The sequence below is a fragment of the Condylostylus longicornis genome, unplaced genomic scaffold (assembly GCF_029603195.1).
Source record: "Condylostylus longicornis isolate FDR11 unplaced genomic scaffold, ASM2960319v2 ptg000040l, whole genome shotgun sequence".
NCBI lineage: Eukaryota > Metazoa > Arthropoda > Insecta > Diptera > Dolichopodidae > Condylostylus > Condylostylus longicornis.
The window spans coordinates 11,096,737-11,115,203 of NW_026578009.1; the positions used below are offsets into that span (position 1 = coordinate 11,096,737).

Genomic DNA, 18,467 nt, shown 5'->3' on the forward strand with positions numbered 1-18,467 from the left:
ACGCATATTGTGCTGCAATGGGATATTATAGTATGTTTTCTAAATGTACAACTTAGTTAGCATATTGTATGTTTATTCACTTTTGCGAATACATCCTCAAATTATATGAATAATATTATATGTGTACATAAATATGTTACTGGTTAGATGTTGTTTTTGCGGAATCATAATATGAAAAAGGTATAATATGATAACTGGTTTATGATAATGTATTGAAGTAAATGTAGATATTAAATATTATACATTATTATATAGATTAAAAGAGTAGTAATGTGGGTTTGAAAAATAATGTTTGAAGTGTATATAAATATGTAGAAATGTGTAATAACATAATGTTTGTATCCTGATATAATTTATATTACGATTTAATTTTTATATTGTTACCAACCTACCATCACATATTCATACCTCAAAGAAGACATGTTCTGAGTAAATTTAAACTAAAAAAATTCTTAAAAATTTTCGCTTGGCCATTGAATATATTTTAAAATAAAATATTTTTGAAATACATGATACGTCATTAAAAAGAGTATTTTACGAGTTTTATTAACTTGACTTAACTTTCTGAATTGGCTGTAGATATACGATATTGTAAAAATGTAAATGTGAAGAGATGCTTTTCAGTAAGAGCAATTTTAAAACCCACTTCTAATTTTGGAGGAGGGCAAAAAAAGAATATTTTAATTGTTTGTTATTTGTCTGTGTTTTCAAATTATAAAATCTGCTTCTAGAATTTCAGAGTCTTGGACACCCTTTATAACTTAGAAAAATTATATAATTTTAATTAAAAAAGAATTGTTCTTGTGGTAGCTTAATCTACTTTATAATCCTCATTTCTAATTTGTTTTAATCATTGTCTAAATTAAAGGTTCGAGATCGAGTTATTTTACGAGAACTATTTAAACCCACAAATTTTCCTCCACATATCTTCTCCACCGTACTCTATTATTTGGCAGCAACTATATTTGTGCCCAGCTTTAACCACTATAGCCGAAATTTCTTTTTCCACTGTTCGTCGGCAAGTTGTTCGAGGTCTTCCCACTTTACGTTTTTCTTATGGGTTTCACTTGATAGCCTGTCGCACAATAGCTTCTGGTGATCAATGCATGGTAGGGCCTTATCATTGTCACTTTTTCACTGCAATTTTTACTTACTCGTCGTTGCTAATCCTTCTAATCCAGAAGATCCTCCATATACTTCTTCGACATCTATTGATGAATACCTGAACTTTGTTATTGTTTTTAGGTATCAAGTATGTAGTTTTAGTTGCTTCTCAAACTAATTTCTGTTTTAATCAAGTTGAATCAAATGGTTTGCATTATGTTCTTCTCAATTGTCTTGCTTAATATGGTCACTTAACACTAAAAAAATATTTTATAATATTTCCTCTTACTTAATGATTTTATGGGCAATTCTGTGTTTTCGTGTTTATTTTTTTTTCATTCTCTTAATTTTTTGTTTACATCTAGTTATTCTGGATGGTCGACGTCCAAACAATTATACATATATTTCAACATACCAGTATACCACTGTAATATATTTCACGAAAGCAATATCTATACATTATCTATGTATATATTTTTACCTTTATTCATACATATTGTCAAATACATACGCAATGTGTATAAATATATCTACATAATGTTGTAAAAACTAGATGAATAAAAACCATAATCAAAATAGAAAATCTGTAAAGATCCAAAAATATCTCAATAATCTTTGAATATCGTTTACACGTCCAATAGGGTGGTATTTTTTTTCCTAAAAACTCTTATGTTGTAAAACCCACTGTTTTGTTCATAAAATAAAAAAAAAAGGAAAAAATTTTAAACAAAACAAAAACAGTCCAAAATGTTTTTCAAATCATATGCGACTTACAAAGAAACAACAAAATAAATGAAGTCAACGAAAGGAATACTGGTTTACTATGATTCATAACGCATACTCGTTCACATTACTTTATTTAAGGTTTACTTACTGTTATCGGTTTTTATTGTCTTAAAAAGAACTCCAAACCTTTATTCTGTGTTGAACATTTTTTTTTAATAGCGTGTGTGTATTTACATGTTTCATCTATATTATTTTATATACGGATATATATACATACATATATATAGGAAATATAGAATATAGGAAAGTTGTTTTGTAAAAGGCAATTAAAAAGTATTACATAGACTTTTTATATGCTTACGTAGTCGAGCTGTGTTTCATTAATATGTAACATACATGGTGTGGAAAAAATATCATGCAAAATAATCATTTTGTAATACTTATAACATTTAAGAAAATCGTTAATATGTCAATGTGTCAACTAATTTTTAAATAATATCTTTTTTTTATTCAACAATACAAGTTAGTTTAAGTGAGGACCAATTACAAACTACATATTCTTAGATTTTGAAGAAAAATTATATTATGATGTGTGGTGATTTAAAATCTTCTAGATAAAATATTCCTATACAGATTTATAGTTAATTTGGTTTTAAGATAATAGAATGTCAGAATAATTTGCATTTTAGGAAAGGTTTGATTCAGATTTTGCCACTTTTTTCCTATACACAATGACTTTTTGAAATTTTATTATCATTTTAATTAGACTGCCCGACTTCCTTTTAACCTTCTATATTATCAATTGTTATTTGTAGAGTTTTATTTTTCTACTTACTACTACTCGTATGTAGGTCAATTTTAATTAAATTCAAACTTTTCATTCACGTTCCTATTTTACACATTTGTAATTGGAAATAGAAACATTGTACCGGTTCATATCCGAATCTAATATAAAATTTGTATTCATGCATAAAAATATACCTACATAATAAATATTATTTATAACCGTGCGTAATTATGTATATTAATATACATATATGTAAGCTTATATATATAAGCTTACATTAATAAATCGTCGAAATTTGAAACCAAAAAATAGAAATTCCAATTAGGTGCTTTTTAACTAACTTGAAATAATTGTACACGATTAACATTATACATTCAATTTCTAACCACCTTATAACCGGTAATATTCTACTGTTTTTGAAAAATTACTGAACACACATACATATATACATAATTGTCATAAATATAGATGTAAAAATATATGAATAAAGTCCATATATATTTAGAAATATATCTAAAGGTTTACGACATTACATACATCCTATGTATCCAACTTACATACATATATGCATAACATAATATGTTTTAGCATAATATGTACAAACATTCATCTATAGATTACTTGTTTACATAAAAATACAATTCATAATTTTCGTGTATAATATGTATGTGTGTGTATGTGAAATATATATTTGTACATATGTACTTAATAATACGTTATACATACATACCCATCATACATTTTAATTTATGTACAATGTACATATGTAAGTGAACATGTACATATTATGTACATATAAAGAAACTGGATATGATATAAAACAACTCTTGAGTACATGATTGTTTCGTTTATCACCGCCAATATTTACAGTTTCAATGAAATCGTATATTCTATAAAAATTAGAGAAATTGAAACGAGAAAGGAGAAATTGAAACATGGGATTACCAAAGAATTTAATGGCAAATGATTCTTACAACAAGTATACAACGAAATGATGAACGTTGACTTTGTACATAATTTTCTGTATAATTTTAAACGACTCCATAAATGTAGTAAATTTAATATGTGTAAAAAAAATTTAATTTAAATTAATTTTAATTTTATTTTCAGGAAAATGCGATGAACTTGATTTCAGCATAAAACAGAAGATAAAATGCAAAATTATGCGTCGGAGAATATTGGGCAATATGTATGGAGCTGCGCCACAATGTATGTTTTTTATAATGTTCCTGAAAATAATGAAACTATGTTGATAAAATAATAAAATAGTAGATGAAAAGAAAATTTCATTGGCTGTGTCATTGTGCTTACCCGCAAGTTGTAAAACTGAAGTGAATATCATTAGAAAAAAAACGTCAAAGATAATCTCTTATTTCATCCTACTTGTGGCAGATGTGCGAAATTCTACTGATTTTGTTGAAAATTACATGTAATAATTAATGATTATAAAGAAGAGAAAATGGAAAAATACTAGCTTTACTTCCAAAATCATTATTAAGAATCAGTTCTGCGATTATAATAACCACATCATCCGACAGAAACTTGGCCAAGTAAAATGATTTATTTTAGCAATACAAAAAAAAATATTTCATCGTATATTATAATAAATAATTTACCCATATTAATTGGTGTTGTGTTACGTTATTGCATCTGTACAACCAACTTGTTCGACGGAAAAAAACAAATCATAAAAATCGAAACAACAATTACACAATTTGCTTAATGCAACTCTATTGCCAATGACATACGTTTTGTCTACATTTTGTACATACATACCATATTATTATATGCATATAACTATAGCATTATCAAATCTCTATATCAATATCTCTATTTATGAATAATGGAATGGACGTTAATATACAGTTTTTTTTTTTTTGTATACATTTAATACATAAAGTGCATTCAAAATACAGAATGGTTTAACATGCGGCTTTTAGTTTTTTTTTTCTTCAACATTCATTCTTTATTTTTATTTCTATACAACAAAGTGCTGTACGTATTTTATATAAATAATGGATATACAATATGAATTCAACATTGGCAACATTTTATAGTAGTGTTACGTGGTTGCATTCGTTGCATATATACATATTTTAGTTTACGTTTCTGTATGCATACATTTTGTATGCATATACATAAAAGGTGTAAGTGTGTGGGTTTGTTTTTACAATTTTATACATATGTAGTTGTGTGTGTGAATAGGCATACATATATAAATACATTTGGGAAATTTATATATAAACATAAACACATGTGCAAGTGTGTGTGAGTTAGTGACACGCACACATACCAGTATTTATTACGTAGTGTTCAGTGTTCCCACTCAATAAAAACAAAATGTATCCAATTTCGAGAAAAAAATGTATCCAAAATGTATCCAGCCTCCTAAAGTAGAATAATTATACTAAATCGTCTTATTTTACACCAATAAACTCGTAAATAATATTAATTTGCTTTATTCAACAATGTGAGTTTCGTTATTTATAGTAAATTCTTTTAGAAATCACACGCAATTTCTACTACATTTTAAAATTTAAGGTCAGAAAATATATGTTCTGTAGCTGTTGAACTATGCGGTAAAAACGATTCAGCATGAAAACGGGCAAATTTTATTTAGTCAGCAAATTAAGTTTTTTGGAAGATAAAGCACTTAAAAGTTACAGCACTTTAAAAGTGTTCTAATATTTATTTAGTGTTCGAGAAAGAAATTTATCCATATTTCAGCAAAATTTTAAAATGTAGCCAATTTCGACATTTTAGCAGATTTGAGTATCTTTGTATCCAAGCTAAATTTTAAAGCAAAAATGTATCCAAATGGATACAATTGTATCCAAGTGGGAACGCTGGTAGTGTTAATAGTAATATTATTGTGTATGTATATATGTATGGATATTAAGATGAATATTTATAAAATATAGAAATAAGCATTTTCGTATATACGACAGAATTAAAAGTAAACAAGAAAGGAATAAATAAATAGAAGGAAGGAAAAGAAAGAAAGATAAAGCAAAGATTTGAAAAAAAAAAACGAAAATAAAGTTTAGCAACAAAAATAAGAAAAACAAAAAGTCTAATATAAACACAAGAATCAAATGAAACAAACGTAGTGAGTTTCTTTTTGCCTCTTTTTTTTTTTTTTTTTGCTTTTAGTTTCGTTTTAATGCTAAATAATATAGTTGTTATTGTTATTTTTCTTTTATTCTTCTTATTATTTTTATATTTCTGGTTACTATACTGAATTTACGACACTCTGTACTATAGTAAATTGGAAAAAATTTTCTACTGTGAATTTTAGTTATTGTGCTACGGTCATTCAGTAAAGTTTTGTGTAAAGAATTTTACGCTGAAAAGTAAAACGGCAACAAAAGAAAAAAATAAATAAATTCAATTGGATTTAATTTAAGATTATTGTGAAGAAAATTTATTAAATTTAAGAATTAAAAGAAAAATAATTAAAGTTTAATTAAATAGATTAAAAAATTAAGTGTAAATTTTATGTTTTAAACTTCCTATTTAGACACTATGATTAGGTACAAGAGTACCTACATCATTACTTAAAAAACAGTTTTATTTTTGTTGTCATCGTCATCGGTTTTTCGTCTTTATTGCTCTTTCTTTCTTTTGTTCAAAGATGTGATTTTAAAATAAAAAAAAAATTATTGTAAAAATAAAACATAATTTTGTTGTTTCAACATACATGTATGTATGTATGCATTTAATTTATAAAATATAATATTGTGTACATAGATTTTAAAATAATAGTTTGAATATAACTAAGTTTGATTTATAAAATATTGTAGATTTCAAATTCGAAGTTATTGTTTTTCTTAAATAGTTAAGTAAATAGTGAAAAGAAAACCGCGGAAATACTAGTTTATTACTCTACGCTTATTCTTTTACTCTATTTTAGTTTCTTTCCTGGTTTCTTTTAATAAATGTACATAAGGCTATATACATATATTATGCACATATATTTATAAATGTAACAAACAAGTTGTATTTTTTGTCTGGTTCTTAATAATAATTTAAGAATGAGTTCTCGTTTTACTATACAATTGTAAAATTTTCTATTTATTCTTAATATTTTGTAGATTTCACAAGCAAGCTAACAGAATAAATATTACATACCTATTTTAAGAATAAAATCATTGGTGAAATTAGAATTAAGTGAATTCAAAATTTAAAGGGAAGAAGAAAGTAAGAGTTAAAAAAGATTTTCAAAAGTTCTATTTCGATTCAAAATTAATATTTGATAAAGAACATAAGTAAAATTATTTAAATAAGGAAAAGAAATTGTAAATAAATTTTTCGATTTTGTATTTCAAGTGTATTATACATTATAGTGTGAATGTTTGCATTAAGAATTTTATATTTTTCATTATTACTTACAAAGTAATTAATTAAATATTTAAAAATTTCAAAATTTCTATTAAATATTTTATTTGTGCTAATATTAACGATTGTATTGTTTTCAATTTAAAATACACCTACGAATAAATTCGATAAAATTAGTAAAGATTTAGTTAAGATTTAATATTTTGCATTATTCTAGTATTTATTTTAGTTTGTACTCAAAAAATAACAAAAAAAGTAAATTAATTTTGTAATAGAGTTTGTTTTTTGAAATTAATAATACCTTAATAAAAATTAAAAATGACACCTGAGGAAGAAGAGGAAGTACGTACATTATTAATACGTCATAAAGATCGTATTATTAAAGATTTATCATCAACTGATCTATTGACGGTATTAGTTAAAAATTCTGTGATTACACCATTAGAAGAAGAATTATTAATGTTAAAAAATGTTAATAAAAATAAAAAATTAATTGGTGATAAATTGAAATTAAATTCATTAAATAAAAATAAATTAAAAAATTCATTAAATAATAAAAATAATATTGAACAAAATCAAAAATTTTTATTACAAACGCAACAACAACAACAGAAATCATTAACAACAACATCAGTAACATCAATAACAGATGGAATTATAACAACATCAACTGCAACAACAGCAGCAGCCGCAACAACAACATCATCATCCCAATCATCATCAATTGGAACATTATATCAACAACAACAATATAATAGTAGTTGTGATAATACAACATCATCAAATTCATCACCATCTGGTGGTGGTGGTGTTGGTGTTGGTTGTGTTGGTGGAATAAGTGGTAATATTAATAGTGCTGGCGGTAGTATTGGTGGTACTATCGGTATTAATAATTATAAAAGTGTAAGTAGTGTTATTGATGATAATAGTGATTCAATTAATAATAGTAATAATATCGGTTATAATAATATTAATAATAGTAGTATATGTAGTAATAATAGTATTGCTGGTAGTATTGGTATAAGTGGCATTATTAATTATATGGATGATGCTGATAATATTAGTAATACTAATAATTCATCTTTAGCAACAATTCATAATGATGATACCACAATAATTGATGATTGTATTGCTGATATCGATGATAATGATGATAATAATATTAATAATAAAATAATAAATAATTGTGATATTGATAATAATGGAAAAAAATTAATTAAAATAAATAATTTTAAAAAATATAATAATACAAAAAAAATTATAACTGATCTTGATGATGATGATAATGATCATGATGATGATGATGTTAATGATGGTAATGATATTGATATTAATAGTGATGATCATAATAAATTACAAAAACATCAACAAAAACGTAATAATCAATCGTTACAACAAAAACAACAGCAGCAACATCAAAATATTATTAGTGGTGATGATGATATTGATACAACAGCTGATATTGATGATTTAACAAGTTGTAGTGAAAATTTAATTAATTTAGAAAATCAATGTGTTAAATTGATTGATATTATTGCTAAAAATGGATTTCAACGTTTTAAACAATTTTGTTATGCTATCGAAAACGAATGTCCACAATTAATTGAGGATTTAATTAATGATCGACTTAAAAATGGTAAGTGTTTTTTGCTTCATATTTTTTTTATTTATTTTATATTTTACCAATTTTAGTAAAAATAACTGTTTTTTGTTTTTTACTCTCGAATTTGAAAAAAAGTGCTAATTTTGCAAAATTATTCTATAATTAATTTGCCAGTGTATATAAAATTTTGACTTAATGTAAAATGTCAATCGAATTATTTGGTTTCTGTTACCCTGTAGGTATAAAATAGATTTTTGTGTCACTCTTAAATTTTTATAAAACTGAAACGTATTGTGTAAGCATAGGTGTACTGTCCTAAACTGTTTTAAAATAAATTAATGAAATTTAAGCTACAATTTAATGTCTTCTCTGTTCAAAGAATTTTTACAATATGTAAATTCCTAACAATTCCATTTCAAATGTTTGTTCTTGTATACGTGTATATGTGTATGTCTATATTACTTTATATGTGAAAGACCCTTCTTTTCTATAATTTTCAATACTTAAATAAGTATAAGAAAATTGATTATGATTACAATAGAATATCGAAAAGACTCAAGAGAATTAAGTACATTACTAATATTATACATGCAATGTTAAACTTGTATGTAATCTATATGTATATTAATTATATGTACATATATACATATGTAAGTATATTAATTTTAATAAAATCTTCATATAGCATACACATTTAGATTAAATTCTTGAATCCTTCATAATATTCCAATTTTAATTTCCCATATGATTCTCTTTTCTTATACTTTTATTTTCAATATTATTAGAATTAGAGTAATAAAATATTTCCTTTGAATATGATGAAAATTTTTAAATCGAAATTCTATTTCATTTGGGAATAAGTAAATTTTTTTTAATTTTTTATATTTAAAATGAAATTAAAATAGAATTAAAGAGTAATATCTAACTAAGTATTTTATTTTTATGATAATTTGAAGTAGGAAATTTTCAATAATCATGCTATTGAACTGAAAATGAATGGATTTATTTAACATGTGTGCTCTTAAAATTTAAACTTTGTAAAAATGCAAAAATAATAAAGGTGATTCTCAAAGAGTTATAGAAACTGATTTTTTTATTTAAGAAAAAATTAATCTAAAACATTTATTATAAGACTTGGGTTTCTAAAATTTTACAGTTTGATTATATTTGATATCATTAGTTACCGAATTCCTTTATAATTGAGTAAAATATGGAAAATACTTATATGAGATAAAAAATATATGTATGCAAGGTATTTGTATTTTAATGTTAAAACTTTATTGAACAACTTTATTGAGCATAAAATGTAAAAGCTAGTACTTAAGAATATTATTGACAAAGCCCAAATACCGAGTGACTTTAATGTTAGCGAAAAGTAACGTTACAGAACTATTAACATAACTAAACTGTTAATATTCATTTTAAAAATTGACACTTTTTATAATTAACTTAAAAATTGTATGGTTAATCCTGGAAATATTATATATTATATGTAAATTTTTTTTCTTGACTTCTATATGCTCAAAAAGGGCGAGATTTGCAACTTAAATTAATTTATGATTAAATACACGAATTTTGACAATATTAATCAAAGTCAACAATATCAAGTCCCTAAATGGAATCGATTTTATGGGGTCGATGATGTTTTAGGAGTGGTACTGTCGAGCGCCATATACCTTAACAGCAGACCTAACATTGAGCAGTGATTAATAAGTATTGATTCTTTGCTACTAGCATTAAGCTAAAACTGTTGTAAATCTTTGAATGTCATGTTAGGAATTTTACATAAAGCGAACTCAATCAAGTACCTATCTAATACGTTATTTTTATTTCATATTTAACAATATACTTATAAGGATTTATTTCTTAAAGAAACAAGAAAGTTTAATGAAAATGGAAAAAGTCTTGTAGAAATTTCAGTTATACCATTTTCTTTACTTAATCCAACCTTAAAACAATTCAAATCTTTTGATGTAATTTTAAAAGAAAAAATGAAATAAATGAATTATTTAAGCGTATATTAAACAATTTTATATGTCCTTTGCATTTGAAACTTGAAACATAAAAAAAGTCAAAACAAAAATATGCTTTTTTCGATTTTTAACTTTTTAGAAAATTAAATTTTCTAACTTAATACTCGTATGTGCTTTGTATAATAAATTCTTTGAAAATTAAAACATTAAAAGGCTATAAAGAAAAATAATTTATGCTCATATATTTTGCACATTAAGTATTTTTTAAGTGTGGGTTTAAACATACAATAATGGAAAAATACATAAAGGAACTTGAAAGGACTAAACTGTTTTCTGTTTTTTTTTTTGTAAATCCCTTTTATTAAAATTAATAGATCCAATTTATGCTCTTGTTTTTGCAATATTCTCAATTGCATTTTTTAAAATTAAATACAAAATGAAATTGCCTTAAGTATACGAGTCAAAAATGAAATTTTTAATCGTTTCCTTATTTCCTTTTTAAATCGTACATAACATTAAAGGGGTTACTGACCTCTCTTAATTCTTTTGAATTTAAATTAATTTCTTTTCTTTATTAAAAATAAAGGCAAATAATATAAGAACACTTAAATAATTATGTATGAAAAAATATGTGTACTTAATTTTTTTGGAGTACCGTAAATATTAGTACTAATAGGTAAAATATACTTTTCTTTATTAAATTATTAACGGAGAAAGTTAAAGAAATAAAAATAGTAAGCAAGGGCACTTATAAAATTTAATGATTATACTTAGGTAATTTAGAATAACTTAACCTAGTATATTAGGTTCTTCTATGCATAAATTGTGCAGCCGCGTTTTCATATTATTAGTTTAAGGTATGAAAGACGATTACATTCGTGATAATTATTCATATAAATAGTTATTCATTATAATTAGATGCAGAAGGGCATTCTATAGACATCTTTATTAATAAACTGCTGCTTAATTACATATTTATATGTGTATGTATGTACATATATAAAAGAAAATGAGATTGCATACGTTTAACTGATATTTTGTTAGTGTGAAAATTTATTATGTTATCAATTTGCAAAATTATAATATTTTATTGAATTATGATCCGCCCAGTAATTAATTTTTAAAACAATATTTTCATTACATAACATAGGTTAATAAATAACTCCCGTTATATAAATACATACTTAATATTTTACGTTAATTATAAATTTTTAATAATTTTTATATGCTTAGGTCGTAGAGATCATTTAAAACAATTCATAATAGCTATGTATGTATGTAATTTAATATAAAGCATTTATTGATTGTCAATAAAATGGAAAAAAGAATATTTAATATTTTAATACGAGTATTAAAGTTGATATGTACTCACTTTTGTCAATTACTATGTTTTGTTTCAAGCAGCCTGCATTTTTAGCAATTGAATATTAAGCATTTTTAGGATTAATTTTCACTATTTTTCACTTTTCAGAACCTAAAAGAAATTGTAGTGCTAATGCTATATTTTCAATGAAAAACAAAAAAAGTTTCGATACTTATTCACAATTTGATTAAATTTAATTTGTTTCAAAATTTTGGGTGCAGAAATTGTTTTGAAAATTGTAAAACTGTAATTTAGGGGTAAGATTCATCACAACTTATTAATTTTCTTTCTCGCCCTGTATGGACATGGCAGTCTTCCATTATATTTATTCAAGAAAAATCTCTCATGAATTCGAGAAATTTGTACGACTCTGTAAAATTTTATAAAACGCTTTGTTTTCGTGATTCTGTTGCATAATATCGGCTCTGTAGTTCAAACTAAACATTTAAGAAAAAATTAAATTTTAAAGGAAAGGAATTTGAAAATTTGTTGCTATAATATAGTTAAACTGTAGTGAAAAATTGTTAAAATAAATACTTAATTAAGTATTAATAAAAAGCAACTTACATGAAATACATAGTTCCATAAGAATTTTTTTTCCAAAAAATATTGAAATTCACCAAAAACCACAATTGTTCCTTTGAAAATTATAAAATTTAATTTTAGAATTTTTCTACATATAAAAATATTTTACATATACCTATTCCATTTAGAAAAAAAAAACATGAATTTCAATGCTGTATTGATATTTAAATATTTTTTCCAAATTTAAATAAAAAAAGTAAAAAAATGTTGGTTAAGAAAAATAAGGTGTCAATAAATTGTACCAAAATTTCTAGGGTGCCAATAATTATCTAATTTACGCTTTATCTTCAAAACATACCCGTAAATGTTACGTTTTACTTAATGATGCCAATAAGATTCAAAGATGCATTTAACATGATATCGGAAAAAGTGTAACATTTCATTGTTTGCACTATGAAGTCAGTATAACATTTGTATGTATTCCAATATATGTATGTAAATTTTTGTTACAAAATTTCATAAATATTTTGAAGATAAAAAATTTAAATGTCAACATTTCTAAATGTTATGAATATTATTTGTGTCAGTTTTGTGTCCCTTCACAATCTGCATATGAGATTTAAACTATCTGTGTAAATATATTAAATATTTTTTTTGGAGAAAATTTCTGTTTTAAACAAATATTTGTATGCGTATGTAAACATTAAAAATACATTAGAAAAACTTTTTCATATTAAATGTTAGATATGACACGTTGCAAGGGCATAAAATCGATTTATTGGGTTCGCAGTTAGTTAGTAAAGAGCTTGTATATAGAAATACTTGTAAACGTATATATGTGCACTACATATTATGTATAGTATATATCTTCATCTTTTTGAAATATGTGTATTGGTGTAAAGGGAATAAAAAGATAAAATAAATTAAAAATCGATTTATTTAATTTAAAACATCTAGTACGAGTAGAGGAATACATAAGTGTCTCTCTGGTATAGGAAATAAATTTGTGTGAGAATCCTGTGTAGGAATTTGTTTGTAGAATTTTATTAACCATTTATTTAAAAAAAAGTTTTTAAAGAATAAGATTGTGAGAACTCCTTCAATTTTCTAATTGAAAAATAAATAAACGAACCAGTAGACACGAGATGAAGTGACGCGAGATTGATGCCATGATATGAGGTAGTAATAGCATTCACTTGTCGAAATTTTTCATACATTAATGAAAAGTGATGTTATTTCATCTACGAGCTACTACGACACAGAATAATTTGACAATTCTTATTATACAGTGACATAACGATGACATTCTCTAGTATTGCCTTGCAGTTAAGAACTTTTTTTTAGTTTCTTTTATTACATGTTACGTAATATAGTAAGAAATGTTATGAAAAAGTTTTCTATACTATTTCATTTATTTCATATACTTACTTAAGTATTTGGTCAATGTAAATATACATATATAGAATTTTATGTAATCATTATGTAGGCAATGTGCTCTTAAAAGTTTTCAAAATAAATTCAAAAAGTTGAAAAACTTTAAATTAAGGATTTGTAAATAGAAAATTTTTAAAACTACATACATACTTATATGTATGTATATTACAATGTCCTGGACATAGCAATTATCCTAAAAAGTTATTTAAGCTGAAAATTAGATTTTACATTGTATTTGATTTAATGTGACTACGTACACATGCTCCCACATACTTCTTACATATATAGGGTTTTGATTAAATAACGTGTACTTGCATTTCACTTCTATTTTCTGACATTTTTGTACGAAATTGCAATTTAATTTTAAAAGAGAGCAAAATGTATTAAGTACATTTGAGGAATTCTTAAAAATTAAAAGAACGTGATTAACTTACAATTTTGGCTTTTTAATATTTTTTGTGTTTTTTTTTGTTTTTTAGAGACTTATGATACAGAAATTTGTAGAAAAAAAAAACAAAAATTAAGAAATAATTACATAGGGGAATTTTTAAAATAAAATAGACACGTTTCACATTTTTTTTATTCTATTAATTTTGTGTAGTGAAAATCACTTCGGAAGTAAGGTAATTCGGCATAATTTTGACTTAAACTATGTACTTATAAGAAAGAATATAAGTAAGTATATTGTTGTATAATATGTACTTATGTGTATGTATGCTTATTAAAATTTAGATTTTTTTGATATCCGAATTTTGGCTGTGTTATGTAGATACTTATTTGGGTAAAGTCAATGGACTGAAAATGTAATAAAAATAATAAAATCTTTATGAATAAAATTATGAATATTTAACAAATGTGGAATGATTCAAGATAAAATTATTATGCATTCATAGAAACTGTATAACTTAATACACTTTAATAATATTCTTAAAGTAATGTTGTTGCATAATGTAAGCTTTGGGATTTATGAATTAAATTATAAGAATTAAGAGGTATATGCTGGGCATCCGGTTGTAGAAAAAATATATGTACATAAAGTATAGTGTTGAAATTCATATTCTGAATGAATTTTAAATGATGTATGTTTTAAAGCAAATTTCATGGAAATTTTGAAAATTTCGAAGTTATAATTTTTTCGTAAATATATGTATGAAGCTACTATATTATATTATCGAACTTAATATATATTATATCTGTGGTTACAAACAACAACTGCCAAAATCGAAATTTCAATAAGTAATTTAATTCTTACAAATTTTTGTTTTCAATTTTGTTTTCAATGTTCATTGAAAAGTTTCAATGTTTTTCAAAAATTAAAAGTTAATTTAAGCCTTAATTTGGCTAAGTCGAATTTGAACTTTTTTTTTACATAACAAATCTGATTTGTTATGAAGAAAAATTGACAAAACTATTTTTCCAAAAGCTTATCAATGAATTATTTTAAAATTAAATCAAATTACTTATAATCAGAATTATTTTCTTGCTATCTTTTGAAGTTATGTAGTTTACTTGATGGACGTTCTTGTGAGTTTGAATAGTTTTTCTTAAAAATTACAGACATGCATTAGCATCACCGAACAGGGTTAAATACAAATATGTATGAATTTTTCGAAAAAAAGCTACTGGTAAAATAAGAAAAGGTTGACCTTAATTTTTTGCTTAAAAAATTTTGCCTCTTACTAAAGTAAGGTAATTTTATAAATTTTTATACCCGGATACTTCAAATTTTTAGTTGTTATTAAGTATTCAAAATCATCACATAAATTTTTGAAATATGCTTATCTAATTCTATAAAAAGATATTGTTAAAATTTTGGTGTCATTATATTTTATGCATGCATAAATTATATTATAAATATGAAATTTTCAAATTTTGTCACAAAATTTCTTAACACTGTTAAGTTAAAATTGTATTTACTTTAATTCATAAGCAAGGTGAATGAAATTCAAAATTATATTTTTATTTAAAAAATTTTCTTACTACTTACCTATAAATTTTCCAAATACAAGGAATGAATAAGAAAAGTTTCACAAATAATAATAGTTTTACAACTTTTCATCTATAGAACTATATGTATGTACGCATACTTATAATAAAAAGTTATTTGTAAAATAAAACTTTTAACAAAATCATTAAATTTTTAGTTATAATCTAATAAGTAATTTAAATTTAAAAATATCAAAGCAATGTCAAGAACATTTTCTAAAAATTTTTAATATTTATAATAATTATACACCAAGGTGAGATTACTATATTGTAAAGGTAATATAAGTTAGGTATTCTCTTGGGGTTTCTAAATCAAAAATTTACAATAAGTACTATAAATTTTAATATACCAATATAGAATATAGATATATATTTAACGTGTTACAATTTTTATTACAAAAATTAAGTAAAATTATCAAAGTTTTGTTATCATTGCAATTAAAGTATTTGAATTAAGAAAATATAATAATATTTACGATTTTAACAAAATATATGTAATGTAATAATGTAATAAATATAGATATGAATATACACATACTTAGTTTCTGATTATGCAAAAAATATAATTTTCTAGTTGAATTTGTGTAGATTTTTTTTCTATAAGTACATTAGAAAATCTGATTTCTCCAACAAAAAAATTTGTTTGTATTTTATTAGATTTTTGTATTTTATAAGACAATGTCGAATACATGCTTAGGTACGGCTGCAAGGATAAAAGACTGTTTAACCCCTTCATTTACTTATTTATCCATCACAAATCATGAACTAGTTAGGCAAGAATATGACTATACGTTCTCATATAAGTAAATATTATAAAAATTAAAAATAATTTTTGTTTTGATTTGAAATAAGCACTAAAATAATTTTGGAAAAATTACTTTTCTATTTAGAAATATATTCTTCAATAAGGCAATATGATTACAAGAACATAACGTATCATCAATGAGCCCCCCGTCAACTACTTACTCTTCTTCTACTGTTTTCCTATTGATACTTATTCAAACATTAATCTACATTATGAAGACAAATTACGCAAAATGTCTTAAGGGTTCTGAAAATTCTTCAATATTCTTGAAAATCATACCTAATTTGTATTTTAATTTGTAATAATTTATATTGTACATACGTATAACATAGCAACATTTATTTCGAAAATAATATTTTTAAAATATTATTTTCCATTTATTCTTGTTTTTTTTTCGTAAATATTTATTTATTTACTGGTAGGGCTTGTTTTTTTTTTTACCAGCCGTATTATATACAATAAGAGAGGTATTGTTTTCACACGAAATGTCGTGTTAGAGAAACTCAAATAATCTATTTTCAACATGATGAGATTTCAGCCTGCCTCTCTGTGCACTTTTGTATTTAAATTGCAACTTGATATCAGGATTTAATTTTAATAAAAGTTTACCTCTTAGCTGAGCTTGTGTTGGATAATTATTGATAAATTGAAGTTATTAGGGTATTTTTAGTAAGGTCCGATTTAAAATTTTTCCCAATTTAAATCAGGAAATTTATATCAAAATTTTTGACTGGTCGTTAGGACAATGAACTTTCCAAAAAAAATTTCGCCGAGATTACGACTCGGAAATAGAAATTTGATGACATCTAAGGAGCAATTAGCAGAATAATTGAAATAATTTAATTTTGGGCACTATTTGGTAACGAAAATAGTTAATAAAATTTTCAGGAAAATCGAATTCCCAGAAGTGCAACTAAGAACGAAATTTTCGTTTTTGGATATTTTAATTTTAGTTTTCTAAAAATTTAATAATTACTTTATAAAGATTCGACAAATTTGTCCAACGCTTTAAAAAAATATTTATTAAAATTCGTAAATATTACTTAAAAAATGTACAATGCGGTCGATTATGTGCTGATCACAGCAAATATATTTTGTTTTTACATGTTTACCATATTTGTTTTATTTTTTGTTGAAAATAATAAAATTGCAACAATAATATTGTATTTAAATTGAAATTTCTTAATAAGTAATGCTCTTTTTTCTTACATTAAAAAATAATATTATTGTTTTTATTTCTTGGTTTACTGTTATTTTTATTATTATTACAAATATTAAATGAATATTAAGGATACATCAGTTGCACCGCATATAAGAATAATTTTTTCATTCATATTTGTGTACACCACCCAATATAACTATGTATATGCACATAGGTACGTACTACGTGCTTGTAAGTAGAAATTTAACGATGTAAATTGTAAACACATATTTTCTATAAAATAAATATGTATGTACATTAAAACGTCATATTTGAAAACAGTGGAGGATTCAGTTTTCCGTTTGTTTTTTTATTTTTTTCGTTGTAGAGCAAAACGTGTTCTTTTCACGCATTACTTTTTGTTGAATATCTAAGCACGGTACAAAATTTAGTATGTGCATAATGTTTGTGTATATTGTACACGTTTATAACTAACATGAATAGAATAGAAAATTTCCCTTGGGGGGGATTTACTGTTCTCTTTTATTTTAGAATTCTCTTGTTTTGCGTGTTTTATTTTTTTTATGTTCTTCACCAACAGAAATATATCAAAACATCAAAGAAACATTTAAACCCATATTTTACCTTAATTCCATAATAATACTAATACTACACATAATAT

The 18,467-nt window shown here is 24.0% G+C and overlaps 1 protein-coding gene across 1 annotated transcript in view; it reads left to right on the forward strand.

Annotated features, from left to right (window-relative positions):
• The first annotated feature begins 7,153 nt into the window (after positions 1-7,153).
• The window catches only part of LOC129609673 (putative uncharacterized protein DDB_G0277255), a 235,850-nt gene continuing 224,536 nt past the window's right edge, over positions 7,154-18,467 (forward strand). Inside the window, exon 1 of the mRNA XM_055521764.1 lies at positions 7,154-8,591. Coding sequence (XP_055377739.1) covers positions 7,274-8,591 — 1,318 coding nt within the window. The 5' untranslated portion in view covers positions 7,154-7,273. The remainder of the gene's footprint in view (positions 8,592-18,467) is intronic.